This window comes from Aspergillus costaricaensis (genome assembly GCF_003184835.1).
Source record: "Aspergillus costaricaensis CBS 115574 unplaced genomic scaffold BO79scaffold_1, whole genome shotgun sequence".
In the NCBI taxonomy this organism is placed as follows: domain Eukaryota; kingdom Fungi; phylum Ascomycota; class Eurotiomycetes; order Eurotiales; family Aspergillaceae; genus Aspergillus; species Aspergillus costaricensis.
In genome coordinates this window covers 1,980,260-1,996,208 of record NW_020291801.1, presented here as the reverse complement: position 1 = coordinate 1,996,208, position 15,949 = coordinate 1,980,260, and the positions used below count along the sequence as shown (strand labels likewise).

The window sequence follows — 15,949 nt, the reverse complement described above, 5'->3', positions numbered from 1 at the left end:
AAGATGAACTTCTACTATTAGAAAGATTGCAGGGACAATATAATGGCCTTTGGATCTTTTAGGATCGTAGAATCGAGAACAAACCTTCTTATTGTTTGCTTCTTGATTTCTACTACGAGAGATCCACCTCAAGGGGCGTTCCTCGCACGTGACCGCCAGCTCCCGCGGATCGACAGCTTCCCCGAAACTCCTCGCGTGGTCATCGTCGATTCACAAAAGACTGCGGAGAGAGCTGCCTCAGAACCGCCATAAAAGACACCATGTGTCCTTTTCTTGACTAAATAACCATGTTGGATAGCCTCTGACATTCTCTCTCCCACCCCGCCTTGTCGCTTGGATTTTACCCTTCTCTTTTAACTTCTTCCGGGCTTCCCCCCCTGTTCACTTCCAACTGATACCCTTGATTTTGTCCCTGAACTACTTCATTATTTTCTTCTGTGATCTGTCGTCTCTAGAATTTCATTGCCCCATAGTTACACAAACATGGATGATGCATCGGAGCCTGCGGATAGTGCCATGCAAGAGCATCATTTCGTTAAAGCAGATGAAGTTGACCAGACTGGAACGGACATCAGTCCCGTTTCGGATGACCAGTTGATGGAGGAGGTAGCCGAGGGAATACGCCAGGAGCAGTCACAGCAGAATGTATCTACTGCGCCTAATGAAGCACCAGTAGAGACTCACAGAGCACCAAAACGCCCTGAGCTGCGTCGGGATGCTTCTGCCCCACCGCCTCCTCTACAGCCACCGCCTCCAGCTCCGGTTCAGCAACATGTGGAAAGACCATCTGATTCATTGAGTCTTGCTCAGCTGAAACAGCTGGTTCAGGAGATGCCCAAGGTTGAGCAGCCTGCCTATGCTTTCGAGTATGCAGACTCCCAGCCATTCGCCGAGGAAGTCGAGGAATGGTTCCAGTACAGCGAGTTCGACAGAGTCATGCTCATTGGGATGAAGTCATCATTTGACCATAGATGGAGTTGTTTCTGCGAAGACCAGTCTGTGGACAGTGCTATGCAGTCCTGGATTACCGCCTCTTATGAATTACGAAAGACGTTTATGAGCCAGCTTATTAATAACTTAGGTGACCGTGCAGTCCTTGTTCGAATTGAGGCCTTGGAGGCCATATGCTATGCTTTGACTGGTGTTTGGGGCCTGACGGCCGGTCGAGTTGTGGATGAGCACCCGGAGGGTCGTCCTCAGCCAGGTGCAGAGGCTGAAAGCCAGTCACTTCAGATCAAATGGATTGAACAGAATGTTTGCCTGCTCCAAGAATGCTCAGGTATCCAGCCACTGATGGACTGCCTATCCTGTGTCTTTGAGAGGCATCGCAGTTCCTCCGCACCGGACGCGGACAGCACGACACAAGAAGGCGCCAACCCTGCCTATGTTGCTGCTCTGGAGAGAGAAGCAAATCTGGTGTTGACGGCTCTTTATTTGTCCGTGGAAGTCGGCCGCAAGCAAGACGCTCTTGATACCCGGAATGCCCCTTTGAGAGATACTCTCATGAGTCTGGAGCCCAATCTGCTTGTGTTCCTGGTGGAAATCATTGCGCGGTTGCGTTGGGACGACTCTGCCAATGTTCCGCTGACCAGAGTCATTCTTCTATTTTGGAAGTCTTTGCTGCTTTTCTTTGGAGGCACTGATAAATTGAAGGAGGCCAAGGAAGCACTGGAGCCGACCCTCGAGGCAAGAAAAACAGCCATTAATCGAAGGACCCCTTTCCTCACTGCCTCGCCCTTGGATTACCACAACTTTCGACAGGAGATCACATCCAAGTATCCTGCATATAATCCGCCACCTCCTGTGGTCCCCCTAGAGCTAGAAAATAATTCGATTCTTCCCCCACTCCCGCAACATCCCAGCAGGATCGGCTCTTCTGCGGGTCCCTTCTCTGGAGTCGGCCCTTCTGTGGCGGGTGGCAGTGGTTCAATCATCCATCACCCAGTCCACATCGCTACCCCGGCACCCTCTCCTCCACCGTCACCCATCGGCCCTGGCGGCAAAGCGGGGAAGAAGCAAAACTACCAGACAAACCAGAACTTTCCTTTCATGTACCCTCCTCTAGATGATTCAAGTAATGACCTCGGAGGCAAGGGCACCACAGAGCTGCAAGATAATCTTGTGGGAAAGAAATGGCAGGGCAGTGATGTTCCGGCGTCCATCATCGAGGCTGGGAGGCTGTTCTCAACCCATGTCAAGATGACAAGGGCGATGCGGCAACTCTGGGAAGAGCGAGAGCGTTTTATGAAATACGACCGCGGCTGGTATCCTGATGAAAATCAGCTTCTTTTAAACGAGAACGCCCTTGGTGGATTGGCAGATGAGCTGCAAGATTTAAATATCTCCGAGAAGAGGCCAAGTACTGATAGCACACCGAAAGAAGAAACTGAGAATGCGGATATTCAGCAACGCCTGGATGCCGTTGAATCGTTCTACGTGAGTTTACGTGGTGCCCCAGGTGACGGAACAATTACTTACGACTCGCAGAGACAAGCACTGGTGCATCTACAGTCTATAACGATTGTCTTTCTGAAGATAATCCTAACAAATGTTAGCGCCATGGTGAGCCAGGCCAATGGACAAGCTGCGCAAGCCATGGGGTATGTGATACACCTGTAATTGCCATTGCATAGCGTGTACTGATGCCTCATATCTAGGGATGGTTATGGATCGGTGATCAATGGGTTCCCAGCCAATCATGTCAACGGGCATATTGATCTCAACTCCGAAGCCGCCATCGATGAGCTCGACAACATTCGTCTCCGGGAAATCACTGGAAAAGCGATCTCTGGCTCTCTGTTACTGCTTGTCAAGTGGTTCAAGAGATCTCGTAAGCTACTCCGATCTGAATGTGTTGGAAGGAAGTGCTAACAGACCTCAGATATCTTGAAGTTCGAGTATATGACGCAGTTGTTACTCGATTCCAACTACCTGCCGTTGATTCTGAAGATGTTTGCCCACCAGGATGTGGATCAGGCAGTAGCGCAGAAGAATGATCGAGAGGAACTGGGGTAGGTGCTCCTCCGAAACAGCTATCTAGATATACTAACAAAAACGAAGCTTCTTCCGCTTTTGCCATATCCACTCGAACCAACCGCCGGAATCGACAACCGACCTGGATGAGGACTCCTCACCTAGTGACGACGAAGCTGTCCCTCCGCCCATCACCCGACATCGCCAGGACACAGGCAATTCAGTACGCGGAGTGTCGCCCGAAGTATCTGTTCCTGAATTTATGGAAGGGCCTCACCGTCCGGAAGTTGACGAGCTAGGCTACCCTACAGCTCCCCCACCTAAGGAGCCGATTACCGTGTTCTCATTCCGCAACTTTTTCTCAGCGATCAATTACCTCCACATCATGCAGAAGATCACCCGCGACAAGGCCCATCGATGCCTCCTCCTGGTGCAGTACAAGTCAAGCACTATCCTTCGCAAAGGGCTCAAAATACCTGATCCGCACCTGCGGTTCTACACGCTCAAGCTCTTCAAATCGCAGGTGCCCTACTGTGGACGCAAATGGCGACAGAGTAACATGCGGGTGATCACGGCGATCTATCTGTACTGCCGACCGGAGCTCCGAGACGACTGGCTATCTGGTGGAGACATTGACTCGGAGGTGGAAGAAGCACTGCCACTGGAGCAGGCATTGCGCGGGCTGACGCACTGGTGGCATCTGCGCCGGTACAAGGACGTGATGGGAGGTGAAGAAGGCGCATCCATGATGGAAGAAGAGCGGGATTTCTTCGTGCGGGAGCTCGAAGCAATGGGATGGGGCATGGCAGGCGAGGAATCCTTCGGAGGCAGCGAGGACGCTGACATGGGCGGGCCTATGGTGAACGGAACGGGGACCGAATGGGACGGAACTCCACTGCAAATGGAAGGATGGTAATCCTACCACCACAGCCTATGATATTTATTAGACCCGGTACATACGATAGATGTTAACGTTATGTGATGAATGAACAATACCCCAATTGCACAACACTCTTTTCTATACAAATTCCTTTGTTGCAACTCATATATTAGCATTTGCAATGTTTTGAATGGATGGACAGACCATCCTTATCGATAAGCAGCCCAGTGGGCCCCCACGTGACCAATCACTGCGGCAACTTTTTTTCTGCGGCAGAAATCATCACCTTGACGGCCAAGCAGCACCTCCCTCTTCCCTTTTCTCCCCAGCAAAACCAAGTTTAACTGTAGCGGGGATAAAACCAATCCACCGCGAGAAGTATCTGGCAAGATGTCGTCCGACGAAATTGTCTGGCAGGTTATCAACCAGCAATTCTGCGCCTACAAGCTCAAGTAAGTCTCTACTATCCATCCGCGCTATAAAAAAAAAATTTCCGCCTACCACATACATCACAACCAAAGCCGACAAAGAAGAGAGAGAGGAAATAGTCCACAAGTATTCAAATAGTTGCTAATTTTAATTTTTCTCTCTTCGAAATAGAACTACCAAGAACCAAAACTTCTGCCGAAATGAATATAATGTCAGCGGACTTTGCAACCGGCAATCTTGCCCGCTCGCCAACTCGCGGTACGCCACGATCCGGTCGGACCCCGAAACAGGCGCGATGTACTTGTACATGAAGACGGTGGAACGGGCGCACATGCCCAGCAAATGGTGGGAGCGGATACGATTGTCGTCGAACTACGCGAAGGCGCTGGAGCAGTTGGACGAGCGGCTGATCTACTGGCCGAAGTTCCTGGTGCATAAGTGCAAGCAGCGTCTCACGCGGCTGACGCAGGTTGCGATTCGGATGAAGAAGTTGGCTAAGGAGGACGAGAGACTTGGGGAGAAGGTGGTGACGAAGTTGGCGCCGAAGATTCGGCGGAGAGAGGAGGCGAGGGAACGCAAGGCGGAGAGTGCGGCGAAGATTGAGAGGGCGATCGAGCGGGAGCTGATCGAGCGGTTGAGGAGTGGTGCTTATGGAGATCGGCCGTTGAATGTTGAGGAGGGGATCTGGAAGAAGGTGTTGCGTGGGCTGGAGAGGAGTGGAGAGGGTGAGAGGGATGAGGATCTGGATGATGGGGAGGAGATTGAGTTTGAGGATGAGGAGGAAGAAGAGGAGGGTGTTGGTCAGGTTGAGTATGTTAGTGATATTGATGAGGATGAGGAGGATTTGGAGGATATTGAGGATTGGATTGGTGAGGGGTCTGGAGACTCCAGTGACGATTACGATGATGAGAGCGATGAGGAAGAGGACAGTGATGAGGATGATGAGGATGATAGCCATCACTCTGATGAGGAGGCTAAGAAGCCTGCACCTGGATTCAAGCGGAAGCGTCCTGCTCCTCAAATCAAGCCGAGGAAGAAGGGTCCCCGTGTTGAGATCGAATACGAGACTGAGGGTGCTGGTAAGGAGAGCATCATGGCTTGAAGAAAGTGAGACATTGAACATAAAAGCACGGGTTCCTGTTGATGTTGATGTTGCTGCTGCTGCTTTCGTGTACTGTATGGCGTTGTCTGGTTTAGAGTTGTTTTGTGTCTGTTATTACTGTTGCTCTGCTGCGATCGGGCATGCATACCCCGCCATTGCATATATGAATTTACTGTTCACCAAAGTTCTGATCTGCGACATTAGACTATGTACATCACAACTACATGAAGGTCAGAAACCAATTTACAAATGTTGAGACAAGATCCACCAGTTGGCTGTGTCAGATGGCGAAGGAAAGAAAGAAACCGACTGGAGCAGCTCACGTGCAGCGGGGGAAGTGAAACCGAGTGGATCGCCAACAACCGCCGTGAGGTCAATCAATCAATCAATGTCAAACCTCCCCTAAGGGGTTGCACCAATACCTCCTGATCACCCGTCTACACGCTGGTCGGCTCGAGATACCGTGTTCAATAGCACCTTAATTCCTCACCGCTGCAGCTAATTCTCTCGGCTCTTGTTTCGCCCCGCGGACCAGCATCAGCCTCTCCTCGTGTCCTGAACCCCCCCATAAACCGCGGACCCCACCTAAGCAACTCACCTCCTTTTGAGAGACCCCATCTCCGACCAGCCAGGGGGGAACCTGCATAACACAAATCAGAATCACAAGAAGAAGAAGAAGACGAACGAAGAAGAAGAACAAGAAACACCATCATGTTCTCATCCCTGACCTCATCCTCCGCCATCTCAAACCTAGGCACGCGGCTCACCTCCCTCCGACGAGCCATCACCCTAGGCGATGAAGCCGACGATCCAGAAAACGAAGACTGCTCGCACATTTCCAACGTGCTGCGCGCCTACTACACGGAGAAAGGACGGCCCTTCCCGAACTGGCTGCCCCCCGATCCGAAAGCGCCAACACCAGCGCCGGCACGGGTCATCGCGACGACGCAAGTGCAGGCCGGAGGAGCAGCCGGCGGCGGCAGTGGTCCAGCAGCATCGGCGTATGGACGCAGCGGAGGCGGCGGATTGGGAGACTTGTGGGGAGATTCGGGTTCAACGACGGCGCCGGCCTCGCAGACGGCCAGTCTGCGTCGAGGTCGGTTGACACCCGGCAGTGGTGGAAACATGGGGGCGCCTCTAGCCGCCACGGCCAGCGCACCGTCGGGGATGATTGCATCACCGCATAGTCCGTCACCTGGTGCAGGTGTGCCGACCGGGTCAGCGAGACCGCTGCCTAGCCAGCGAGCCGGGTCGTATCAGACGATCTCGGGCCCAGTCACAGGTGGAGGGCTAGAGCGAGCGGCGTCGGCCCAAGAAAGACTGCGAGCTAGATTACATGGGGGCCGGTCTCCCAGTCCCGGGCAGAATCCGGGCAGTTCGAGTGGTAGTCGGCCGGGTTCGCCATATGTTGGAGGGGGAGCGGATCCTAGTGCACGAAAACCGGTAGGCATGCCGGGAAGACGATAATGGTCGGGCAGGATTTTTTGTTGCTTTTTTAGTTTCGTTTACGTTTAGGCTAATTTACTTTTTACTCCATTTACGGAGTACGCCGTACTACCTTGGGCTGGGGTGGTGGTGTGTGGGGGGAAAACGAAGGGGGCAAGGAAGAGGAATTAGTGGCTGCAGGGGCTTATTGCAAGATGGGGACTGCTGGTTAGTGTCTTGTCTTGTGGTATTTCGGATGGAGTCCGCGGAATGGGGAAAAAGGGCGGGATGATGAAGTTGAAGAGGGAGAAGGAAAGAGGAAAGAGAGGAGCAAAGAGGAGGAAGCTAATCTATCTTAGTGGACTGGACTTTTCCATGGTTTTCGTTGTCATGGGACTTGGGACTGGGGACTCTGGGAGTTGTTCCTGCTTTTGTCTTCTCTGGTTGAGCCTTCGTGTACCTTACCTTTATCTTCTCTAACCAAGATGAGAGAGAGAGAGAGAGTATCATAATATAAACTCTGTATAATCCCACAAGCTTTTCCTTCTTGCCAGTAAAACCATGTTTCCTTCCCGTGCCGTCTTGGCTGTCCATCGAATTGCTTGTTGCTTGATGGCATTGCTTGAGTGAGGTAAGAAAAAGCTGGGCGTAAACATTCTTCCCTTGGCCAGGAAGGCCTTTTTGCCGGGGGAAAATAGAAGTGGGGAAGGCTTCCAGGCCATGCTTTTGACTTTTACTTTTCCTTTCCTTCTCTGCGTTTCGCTTCAGCCCGGGGCGCGTGTTGTCACGGCCCAGCAAGAAGTTTTAGACTAGTGTCGGGGGTGTAGGGGAAAGTTAACGAATGAGGGACTCGGGCTTGTGGAGAGTTGAACGGGGAACGGGGAAGAGATTGGAACCTTTGGGGGGAAGGAAAGGAAGAAATCGGAGTAAGATAGCGAGACCAGTCAGAGATTATGGGGAATCGACACTAAGTAGTAACAGTATGGAGTACTCCGTTAAGAGTGTAAAGAGTCACGGGGCCCCGAAAAGAGAGCGCCCATAAGATAAGTGGAATAAATGGCGCAACTACATAGTAGACCTACCCCACGAGGCTAACCAGAATAAGCGTATGGTGGTATTTTTCAATGAACGATGACTGGTCAGAGTATCGCCGAGAATCCACCGGCTTAGGTAATGGGTGCTGCCCACGGGGAAATTGTCTCCTCCGCTTCTCTTCTGGGGAAGAATCAGCATCGCAGACATTCCTTCCATTCCACTCATTCCATCGGGTTGTTGCTTAATGGTCAGACATCTTTGCTGCTGCTGCTGCTGATTCTGTTTGCTGCCCATCATGCCGTTCCCCACTTCTGCATCTTCCCTTTCTTTTTTTCCTTTTCTTTTCTCCCTCCCCCCCGGCTGGCCCTCGCGTGGTCGGCTTCCCTGACTGGTTCCACGGCCCGATACTAACGAGTCAAACCCGGTCCTCATGATGGGTCCTACTTCTTTTCTGACTTTTTCTTTTTTCCTCTCTCTCTCTTCATTACGCCGATGACGCTTCTGGGGAATGATGAGGTAGTAGTCAGTCTCAGTCGTACGTAGTTGTAGTTGGAGAAGGAGGAGGAGGAGGCCTATGGGCCGATATGTGTGCCCTTTAAATACCCCCCTTCTGGCATTCCCCAGATATTTCTACCTCTTTCTCTTCTTCTTTCTGCGTGTGTCTCTATCCCCACCTTATCTATCTCTCTTCTATACAGAAGATCCTTGCCCCGGTAGTGGGAGGTATCTTCTCTCTCTTTCTCACGCCCTCTCTCCCACCCGCAAAGAGAGTTGAACAACCCGCCCCTCCCACATGCTCTTTTAGCCCTGATTGTACCTCTCTTGTACATATCATAAAAAAAAAAGACTTCCCTCTAATATCACAAGCGGCTGTCACACCGCACTTTCCATTTCCAATCATGGGTGTCGTACACGACCTGGACACCTCTCATGATGACCACAAGGAGGGAACCGCCTTGGAGATGGACGATGTCCTCAAGGACCCCAAAGCCATCGAGGAATTCAACGAAGCTGCCATGGATGCAGAGTTACTGCAGCTCGAGGAGCAGCTGCAAGGCAGGAAGCCCTCTTGGTTCGTGGGCTTCTCCAACCCATCTGTGTATACCTATGTCCTAGTGGCCTTTGCCTCCATGGGTGGTCTACTCTCCGGTCTGGACCAGTCCCTGATCAGTGGTGCCAACATCTACCTGCCCGATGCATTGCACCTGAACGACAACCAAAGTAGTCTTGTGGATGCTGGTATGCCTCTGGGTGCCGTGGCCGGTGCCCTCATCCTCTCCCCCGCCAACGAGTACTTGGGTCGTCGCATGGCCATCATCGTCTCCTGCATCTTGTATACCATCGGTGCCGCCTTGGAGGCCGGCGCCATCAGCTTCGGAATGATCTTTGCTGGACGTTTCGTGCTCGGTATGGGTGTGGGTCTGGAAGGTGGTACAGTCCCTGTGTATGTCGCCGAGTCTGGTATGTCCTTCACCCCCTTACTTCCCCTTTACATCACCTTCATCATCGACTAACGTCACTCCAGTACCCCGCAAGATGCGTGGTAACCTGGTCTCACTGTACCAATTGAATATCGCTCTCGGAGAAGTCCTGGGTTATGCCGTGGCCGCCATCTTCCTCGACGTCAAGGGTAACTGGCGTTACATCCTGGGATCATCCCTGGTGTTCTCGACCATTCTGCTGGTGGGTATGATCTTCCTGCCCGAGAGTCCCCGTTACCTCATGCACAAGGGCCGGCCCGTGGAAGCCTACGGCGTGTGGAAGCGAATCCGCGGGTTCAACGACTACGACGCCAAGGACGAGTTCCTGGGCATGCGCCAGGCCGTGGAGGCCGAGCGCGAAGAACAAGCCGCAACCAAGAAGTACGCCTGGATGGACTTCATCACGGTGCCACGTGCCCGTCGCGCCATGATCTACGCCAACATCATGGTCTTCCTCGGCCAATTCACCGGTGTCAACGCCATCATGTACTACTGTAGAAAGGTAGATCACGTGATCATGTCCTTACTCCTCCGTACAAGGAAACTTCCTAAGGTGTATAGAATTATCTCTAATCCTTAGGAAAGATCCTGAGCAAGTATCTGGAAATCTCTGATCCAGTAGAATAGAATATCTGTAACTGGGGATTAGAGAAACTATATAAGGATTCTCATATCTCTTTAGTCTTTCTTAGCTAGCATAACAACAAAATTTTCACTTTATTTTATTACCATCAAATTACCTCCTATTTCAACAACTACATGAGCACACTGATGGGCGCCATCGGCTTCGACGAGCGCCAGAGTGTCTTCATGTCTTTGGTCGGTGGTGGCTCCCTCCTGATCGGCACCATCCCAGCGGTGTTGTACATGGAGCGCTTCGGCCGCCGCTACTGGGCCAACGCGATGCTCCCCGGTTTCTTCATCGGCTTAGTGCTGGTCGGCATCGGCTACCAGATCAACTACCAGACCCACCCCAAAGCCGCCCAGGGCATCTACCTCACCGGTATCGTCCTCTACCAGGCCTTCTTCGGCTCCTACGCCTGTCTCACCTGGGTCGTGCCCGCCGAAGTCTTCCCCACTTATCTGCGTAGTTACGGCATGACCACCGCCGACGCCAACCTCTTCCTCTGCTCCTTCATCGTCACCTACAACTTCACCCGCATGATGAACTCCATGACCCGTATCGGTCTGACCCTGGGATTCTACGGTGGTATTGCTTTCCTCGGCTGGATCTACCAGATTATTTTCATGCCCGAGACGAAGAACAAGTCTCTCGAGGAGATTGATGAACTCTTCTCCCGTCCCACTTCTGCTATTGTGAAGGAGAATCTGAAGAGTACGGGTGAGGTCATTGATGATCTGTTCCACTTGCGCTTTAAGAAGGTGTTTTCGCCCCCGCCAAAGGAGGACTAATTGATTGATTGATTGATTGATTCATGGGTTGGGAGTAGTAGTACTTTCCGTCCATGGGGTTAAGTTGATTGGTCAATGTGGATGATGTATATGTTTATGAATATAGGATGATCTGAAGATGAAACAGAAACAGAAACAAAAAATTGGGTGTTTTCCCGGCCACTTCATTATATAATGGGTTTATGATGGTCTTGACTGTGTTTATTTTAGTCCTATCTCTGATGTAATTTACTACTGCTACTACCACAGCTTGCTTTCTTGCAGTGGTGTCAATAATACCCCTTTTCACTCTGTCATATACATCTATATCTATATCTACATCTACATCTACATCTACATCTGCAGTATTATCACCTACAGAGTACATACATGCATATTCTGTAATCATTGCCGATGTAAATTAGCAGCTACGAGCGCAATGAGAAACATGGCCTATTAAGTCTTGCCGCCCAACTCGAACATTCATCCATGTCTTAAACTCAAATGTACGTGGCTGAGACCAACCGACTAATTAGTCATTGCTTGACTTCCAGCAATCTACAGACATAGTACTAATGGCGACGAAAATAATGAATCGCATATAATTCACGCTAAGTCTATATACCACGCAATGGATAACAAGCAAGACAGCGAGCAAGTAACGACCAGATTTTCGGTTCGGTGATATACAGGTGTATAGCCATATGCTTGATGGAGAAGAAGAAGCCAAGAGACGAAGTATCATGTAGGGATGGGTGAAGGGTACGACACGTATAAGATGGTAAACAGCTAACCCCGCACTTTCCGATAACTGGGTGGACTCCACGACCGCAGGATCAGTTTACCCGCCCAGATTGGAATGAGGGAGACGGCGCAGACGGCACAGACGCGCCAGAGCCAGTCTACTGTGATGACGTAGTGCAGGTCGAAGTAGCTGCCGAGGAAGGGAACGCTAGCGGCGTAGACGAGAGCTGTGCCGATGATGCAGAAGATCATGATTGGGTGCCAGGTGGTGATGGCGATGGCGACCATGAGGAGCTCGTTGATAACGAGGGAGGTGAAGGAGACGCTGATGAGACGGGGGCCGGTGATGGTGTCGAGGAGGATTTGGGAGAGGCCCTGAATGACGGCGCCTTGGTAGACGGAGACCAGGACCCAGGTGAAGAAAGAGCGGTAGCTGAGGCTGCGGCCGGTTTTGAGCTCCTTGTAAAGTTCAGGGTAGAGGTTGGCGAGCTCTTCGTCGACGTCACGGTCGAAGACGAGCGAGAAGACGGGGGCGTTGGTGTAGACGGTGGCGTAGCCGACCATCAGCCAGTTAATGAAGAGACCCTTGGGGTCGAAGTGACTGGCGATACTGTACATGGTCTGACAGGCACTGATGATGAGACCACGGTGCATGATGAATTGAGCAAGTTTGGCGGATCGTTTGTAGGAGTTGCGGCCATGCCAGACGAGGAGTTTGGTAAGATGGTGGAACTGGGTGATGCTGAAGTCGGCTGCTAGGGAGGCTTGACGACCCTCCTTACCGACAATGCCGATACCGACATCAGCGGCCTGGATCATGGAGACGTCGTTTCCACCGTCGCCGATACAGCAAACGCGCTTTTTGGTGTGCTGGCGGATGAGATCTGCTACCTCGGCCTTTTGGGTTGGCGAGCATCGACAGGCAACGACCGCAGGGAGCAAGACGGCGACGGAGATGAACGCGGTCCGGAACTGACCTAGCATGAGGGAAAGAGACTCGCCGTCAATGAGGAGACAGCAGTCGGTCTTGTTGCGAAGGAAATCCAGGGTTTCCTGAGCGGTAGACTTGTCTTTGACTTTGGCAACCGTGTGGATGTACTGTCCACGGGCGACCAGCTTTGCGGAAATGGCTACACAGCGTGCCGTCTCGACCTTGTCACCCGTCAACATCCAGATTTTGACACCGGCGTTGCGAAGCAGCTCCAAAGAGGGTTTGACATCCCGCTGGAGACGGTCTTCTACACCCGTCACGCCGAGAAGTTCCAGGTCTCGTTCCAGGTATTCGCTGATCACCTTGGCCATGCCGACATCGCGTCCTTGCAGAGCGAGAGAGGCTTGCTTGTACTTGGTGGTGAACTCTTCGTATTGCTGCGATGATAGTCGCCGCCGGCCTACGACCAGAGTTCGCAAGCCCTCGCGAGCCATGTTAGCGGTCTCCTCATCGAGCCAATCGTTCGCCGCAACGATCGTTGACATGACGGTATCAGCACCCTTTTGATAAAACCATATCTCATTGTCGTTCTTGGACGAGTCCAGTATGTCCTCATCTGTCTCAAACTGCACGATAATCCCCATTCGCTTACTGTCTGAAGTGAAGGGGAAAATCTCAAGAATACGGACCCGAACAACGACCTTCCCTGTGTGGGTAGACTCAAGGACGATAGACTGTCTGTCGCGATAAGCCAACTTGAGCCCAACGTCTTCAGTGTATTTCACAATCGCAATTTCATCGGGGGAGGAAGCCTGGTAATTGGTGACCCTGACACCGTCTTCTTCATCCGTCGTAGGGGTGACGTTATGACAAAGAGCAAGGGCCAAAATGATGTCTCTGACACGGGAACCAATCTCCCTTCTCGTGCGCGGAGCTGTACCAAGTCCAGCTTGAGCTCCGAATGCGGTTGAAGGAGTGGTCAGCGAGTCACCGACGAAGCTTTGTCGAATATAGGATGCCACTTCTTCCATAGCGTCATTGGCATACGAGACCGTCCCAACATGGATCTTCTTCAGTTCCATCTCTATTTCCGTTAGCTAACAAGCAGCGGAAATCAGCCTATCGAAATACTCACCGTTTTGGGTCAGAGTCCCTGTCTTATCGGAAAGGAGATATTCAATTCTACCCAGGTCTTCAGGAATAGTACTGGTCCTGACAACCGTACCTGGTATATCCTTGTCTCGTTCGATGAAGCGCCCGTATACCGATTTTGCCATGTCCAAGTTGACCCGCAAGCTCATGGGGATTATCGTCGAGAAGAGAATCAAGTAGATCATGATTGCAACATACCAGACCTTGTCATTTGTCGGCTGGAAACCTTCCAGAGCAACCAGAACAATGGACAAGGCCAGAGTCAGCGCGCAAAGGATCTTGGTTAGGTTGTTGATCTCGTACTCCAGCAAGCCAACTTTCGAGCGAGACGGTGAGGTCGAAAGGGCAGCCCGCGTCTGAGACCCTGTATAGATGATGGTAGCGTAGGTGACGGTGTTGGAGGCAAGAACAGTGTTGGCCCATGCGGTGTTGTCGATTGTTAACGGAGCAGAGGTGGCCTGGGTGTCAGAGGCCTCATAGTCTCCGCTATTTTCCCTCTTGTCGACATGAGGATCGTAAAACCCGGACGGCGGACCCAGATCGATAGTACCGACAAATTCATTGACTCGTCTATCAGGTGCACTTGCAGTGACCTTCAACCTTGGAAGGTCGCTAAGAGGCAGGGTTTGCGACAAAACAGAAGGCAATCGTAGCTTCCAGTCAGTTTCACCATCTAATTGATCAGTTCGTATGAATGTGTCACTGGCCGACGAGACATTAGCTGCGTTTGTCGCAGTGCTGGAGCTAGGTTCGGGGGTGGTAGGTGATAATAAGCTTTCTTCCTGCAAAGGGACCTCCGCCGGTCTTTCTGCCAAAGAGCTTTGACGAGCAGTCACTATGTCGTTTGAAATGCTCTTCAGAATCACAACATCCGCAGGCAACCGCTGGTTTTTGCGGACCTTCAGGACGTCACCAACTCTCAGATCCCGTGACTTCTTGACGACCTCCAGCACCCCGTTAGGCCCATCGAAACTCAATACAGTGAATTCCTCAGCATTTGCTTCGGCATCTCTGCGACGGCGGCCAATGTCATCCAGCGCCTCCTTTCCAAGCGAAATACTAACAACGAAGGCTAAAGGCGCAATATAAGATGACATGTAACCTATTCGGAGGACCGGAATGATCTGTGAAAGGGCGACGAGAAGAAAGTAAATATTGAAGAAGAAGGAGAATTCGTTATACAGAGTGCGGGGCAAGAAACTCCAGGGAGTGTACTTGGCGTTCGATACGACATTCGCGGGATACTTGGTTCGTTGCATCTGGCCGACGAGGACATCGCGCGGCGGTTTCGTCTCGGTCTGTTCTGAATCGAATCTTGTTGTACGGCTTGAGCCAAAGAGAAAGCTGGCCGCCTTGATCCCCGGTATCCTAAACCGCGACCCCCTTTGCGACACCCGTTCCAAATCCGCCAACGAGCGAGCGGAGCTACGCCGACGTTCATTCAGGAGCGGAGCATCGTCGTCAGTGAAGTTGCGGGAGCTCGCGTGCGACCTGCGGAGTCCATCATCCTCCCGCTCTTCCAGAAGGCCGGCCGTGTCCTCCGATGGTCCATGTGCCCCGGAAGCGTTTCGTCGCCATACTCGATTTCCCATGCCAACTCGTAAGTTCCGCAAAGCTATGCCTGGACCGCGACTCCGTTGGCGATTCGACTCATCTCGTGAACGGCGAGGAGATCCATATAAGTGGGTGCTGCTCGGATCAAGTTCCTCCAAATCGAGGTCGTCATCGGAACCAGAGTCGCCCGCGATACTGGCACGACCATGTGGGTGGAGGTAGTCGGACGAGGAAGGCATAGTAAAGACAGTCGGAAAGAAGTCAAAGAGGTTGTATCATGTACAAGGAGCGATCTGGGGGCTCCTGTGTCGACAAGAAAAGTGTCATGTCACGCCGAGCGGTAACCAAGGTGTCTCCGAGGCACCATTGCTCGGTATAGCTGGCTGGGAGGCGGACTTATGCAGTCGGATTTCGGATGCGCGTAAACGGAGATACCTATAGATGGTGATGAGGGTAGGTAGGCAAAGTAGGTTGGTATATAGTCAGCACAGTGTACATCCCCCAAGAATTCGAGTCCACCACGACGTCAGTCTGAACCATTCGAGGAACAAGAGAATAACGGGGATAATCTTGGTGGCCTAAAGCGGTTGCGATGGCAGGCGGAGACAGGGCGGGATCACATGATGTCGGAGCCACCAAAGGAGAGGGCGGTTGTGGCGCAGTGACCAACTGGTCAATTAGCCCGTATTATTAGTTTAAGTTATCTGAAACGGCGATGGCATCAGCGGAGTCAATGGCAACATAATCATACGCTGTAGAATAGATAATGGTTATTGATGGCATTATTGGCTTCCTATTCACACAGCATCATGCACGGGCTTTCATCCGGTGACCAAGGGGGGTCTCTCAAG

At 51.9% G+C, this 15,949-nt stretch overlaps 6 protein-coding genes across 6 annotated transcripts; 5 read left to right on the top strand and 1 right to left on the bottom strand.

Moving 5' to 3' along the window:
* The first annotated feature begins 236 nt into the window (after window positions 1–236).
* BO79DRAFT_206307 (FAR11/STRIP family protein) lies at window positions 237–3,964 on the top strand. The gene is made up of 5 exons (XM_025681948.1): window positions 237–2,436; window positions 2,488–2,600; window positions 2,658–2,830; window positions 2,882–3,011; window positions 3,061–3,964. The coding sequence occupies exons 1-5, from the start codon at window positions 484–486 to the stop codon at window positions 3,887–3,889; spliced, it is 3,198 nt and encodes a 1,065-aa protein (XP_025545498.1). The 5' UTR covers window positions 237–483; the 3' UTR covers window positions 3,890–3,964.
* Window positions 3,965–4,158: 194 nt separating this feature from the next.
* On the top strand, window positions 4,159–5,574 carry BO79DRAFT_185404 (ribosome biosynthesis protein MAK16). Its single transcript, XM_025680395.1, has 2 exons — window positions 4,159–4,305; window positions 4,454–5,574. The coding sequence occupies exons 1-2, from the start codon at window positions 4,244–4,246 to the stop codon at window positions 5,382–5,384; spliced, it is 993 nt and encodes a 330-aa protein (XP_025545497.1). The 5' UTR covers window positions 4,159–4,243; the 3' UTR covers window positions 5,385–5,574.
* Window positions 5,575–5,781: 207 nt separating this feature from the next.
* Window positions 5,782–6,936, top strand: BO79DRAFT_163639 (uncharacterized protein). Its single transcript, XM_025679146.1, has one exon. It carries the CDS (start codon window positions 6,096–6,098, stop codon window positions 6,849–6,851), a length of 756 nt encoding a protein of 251 aa, XP_025545496.1. The 5' UTR covers window positions 5,782–6,095; the 3' UTR covers window positions 6,852–6,936.
* Window positions 6,937–6,969: 33 nt separating this feature from the next.
* BO79DRAFT_4549 (uncharacterized protein) lies at window positions 6,970–7,349 on the top strand. Its single transcript, XM_025689274.1, has one exon. It carries the CDS (start codon window positions 7,080–7,082, stop codon window positions 7,287–7,289), a length of 210 nt encoding a protein of 69 aa, XP_025545495.1. The 5' UTR covers window positions 6,970–7,079; the 3' UTR covers window positions 7,290–7,349.
* A 1,394-nt stretch (window positions 7,350–8,743) lies between these two features.
* BO79DRAFT_261901 (putative MFS sugar transporter) lies at window positions 8,744–10,738 on the top strand (the record flags this gene model as incomplete). The annotated part of the gene is made up of 3 exons (XM_025686539.1): window positions 8,744–9,305; window positions 9,370–9,844; window positions 10,090–10,738. 3 exons carry the CDS (start codon window positions 8,744–8,746, stop codon window positions 10,736–10,738), a joined length of 1,686 nt encoding a protein of 561 aa, XP_025545494.1.
* Window positions 10,739–11,299: 561 nt separating this feature from the next.
* On the bottom strand, window positions 11,300–15,628 carry BO79DRAFT_163633 (aminophospholipid-translocating P4-type ATPase NEO1). Its single transcript, XM_025679145.1, has 2 exons — window positions 13,528–15,628; window positions 11,300–13,476 (listed from the first exon to the last, which is right to left on the bottom strand). Exons 1-2 carry the CDS (start codon window positions 15,335–15,337, stop codon window positions 11,507–11,509), a joined length of 3,780 nt encoding a protein of 1,259 aa, XP_025545493.1. The 5' UTR covers window positions 15,338–15,628; the 3' UTR covers window positions 11,300–11,506.
* Window positions 15,629–15,949: the final 321 nt, after the last annotated feature.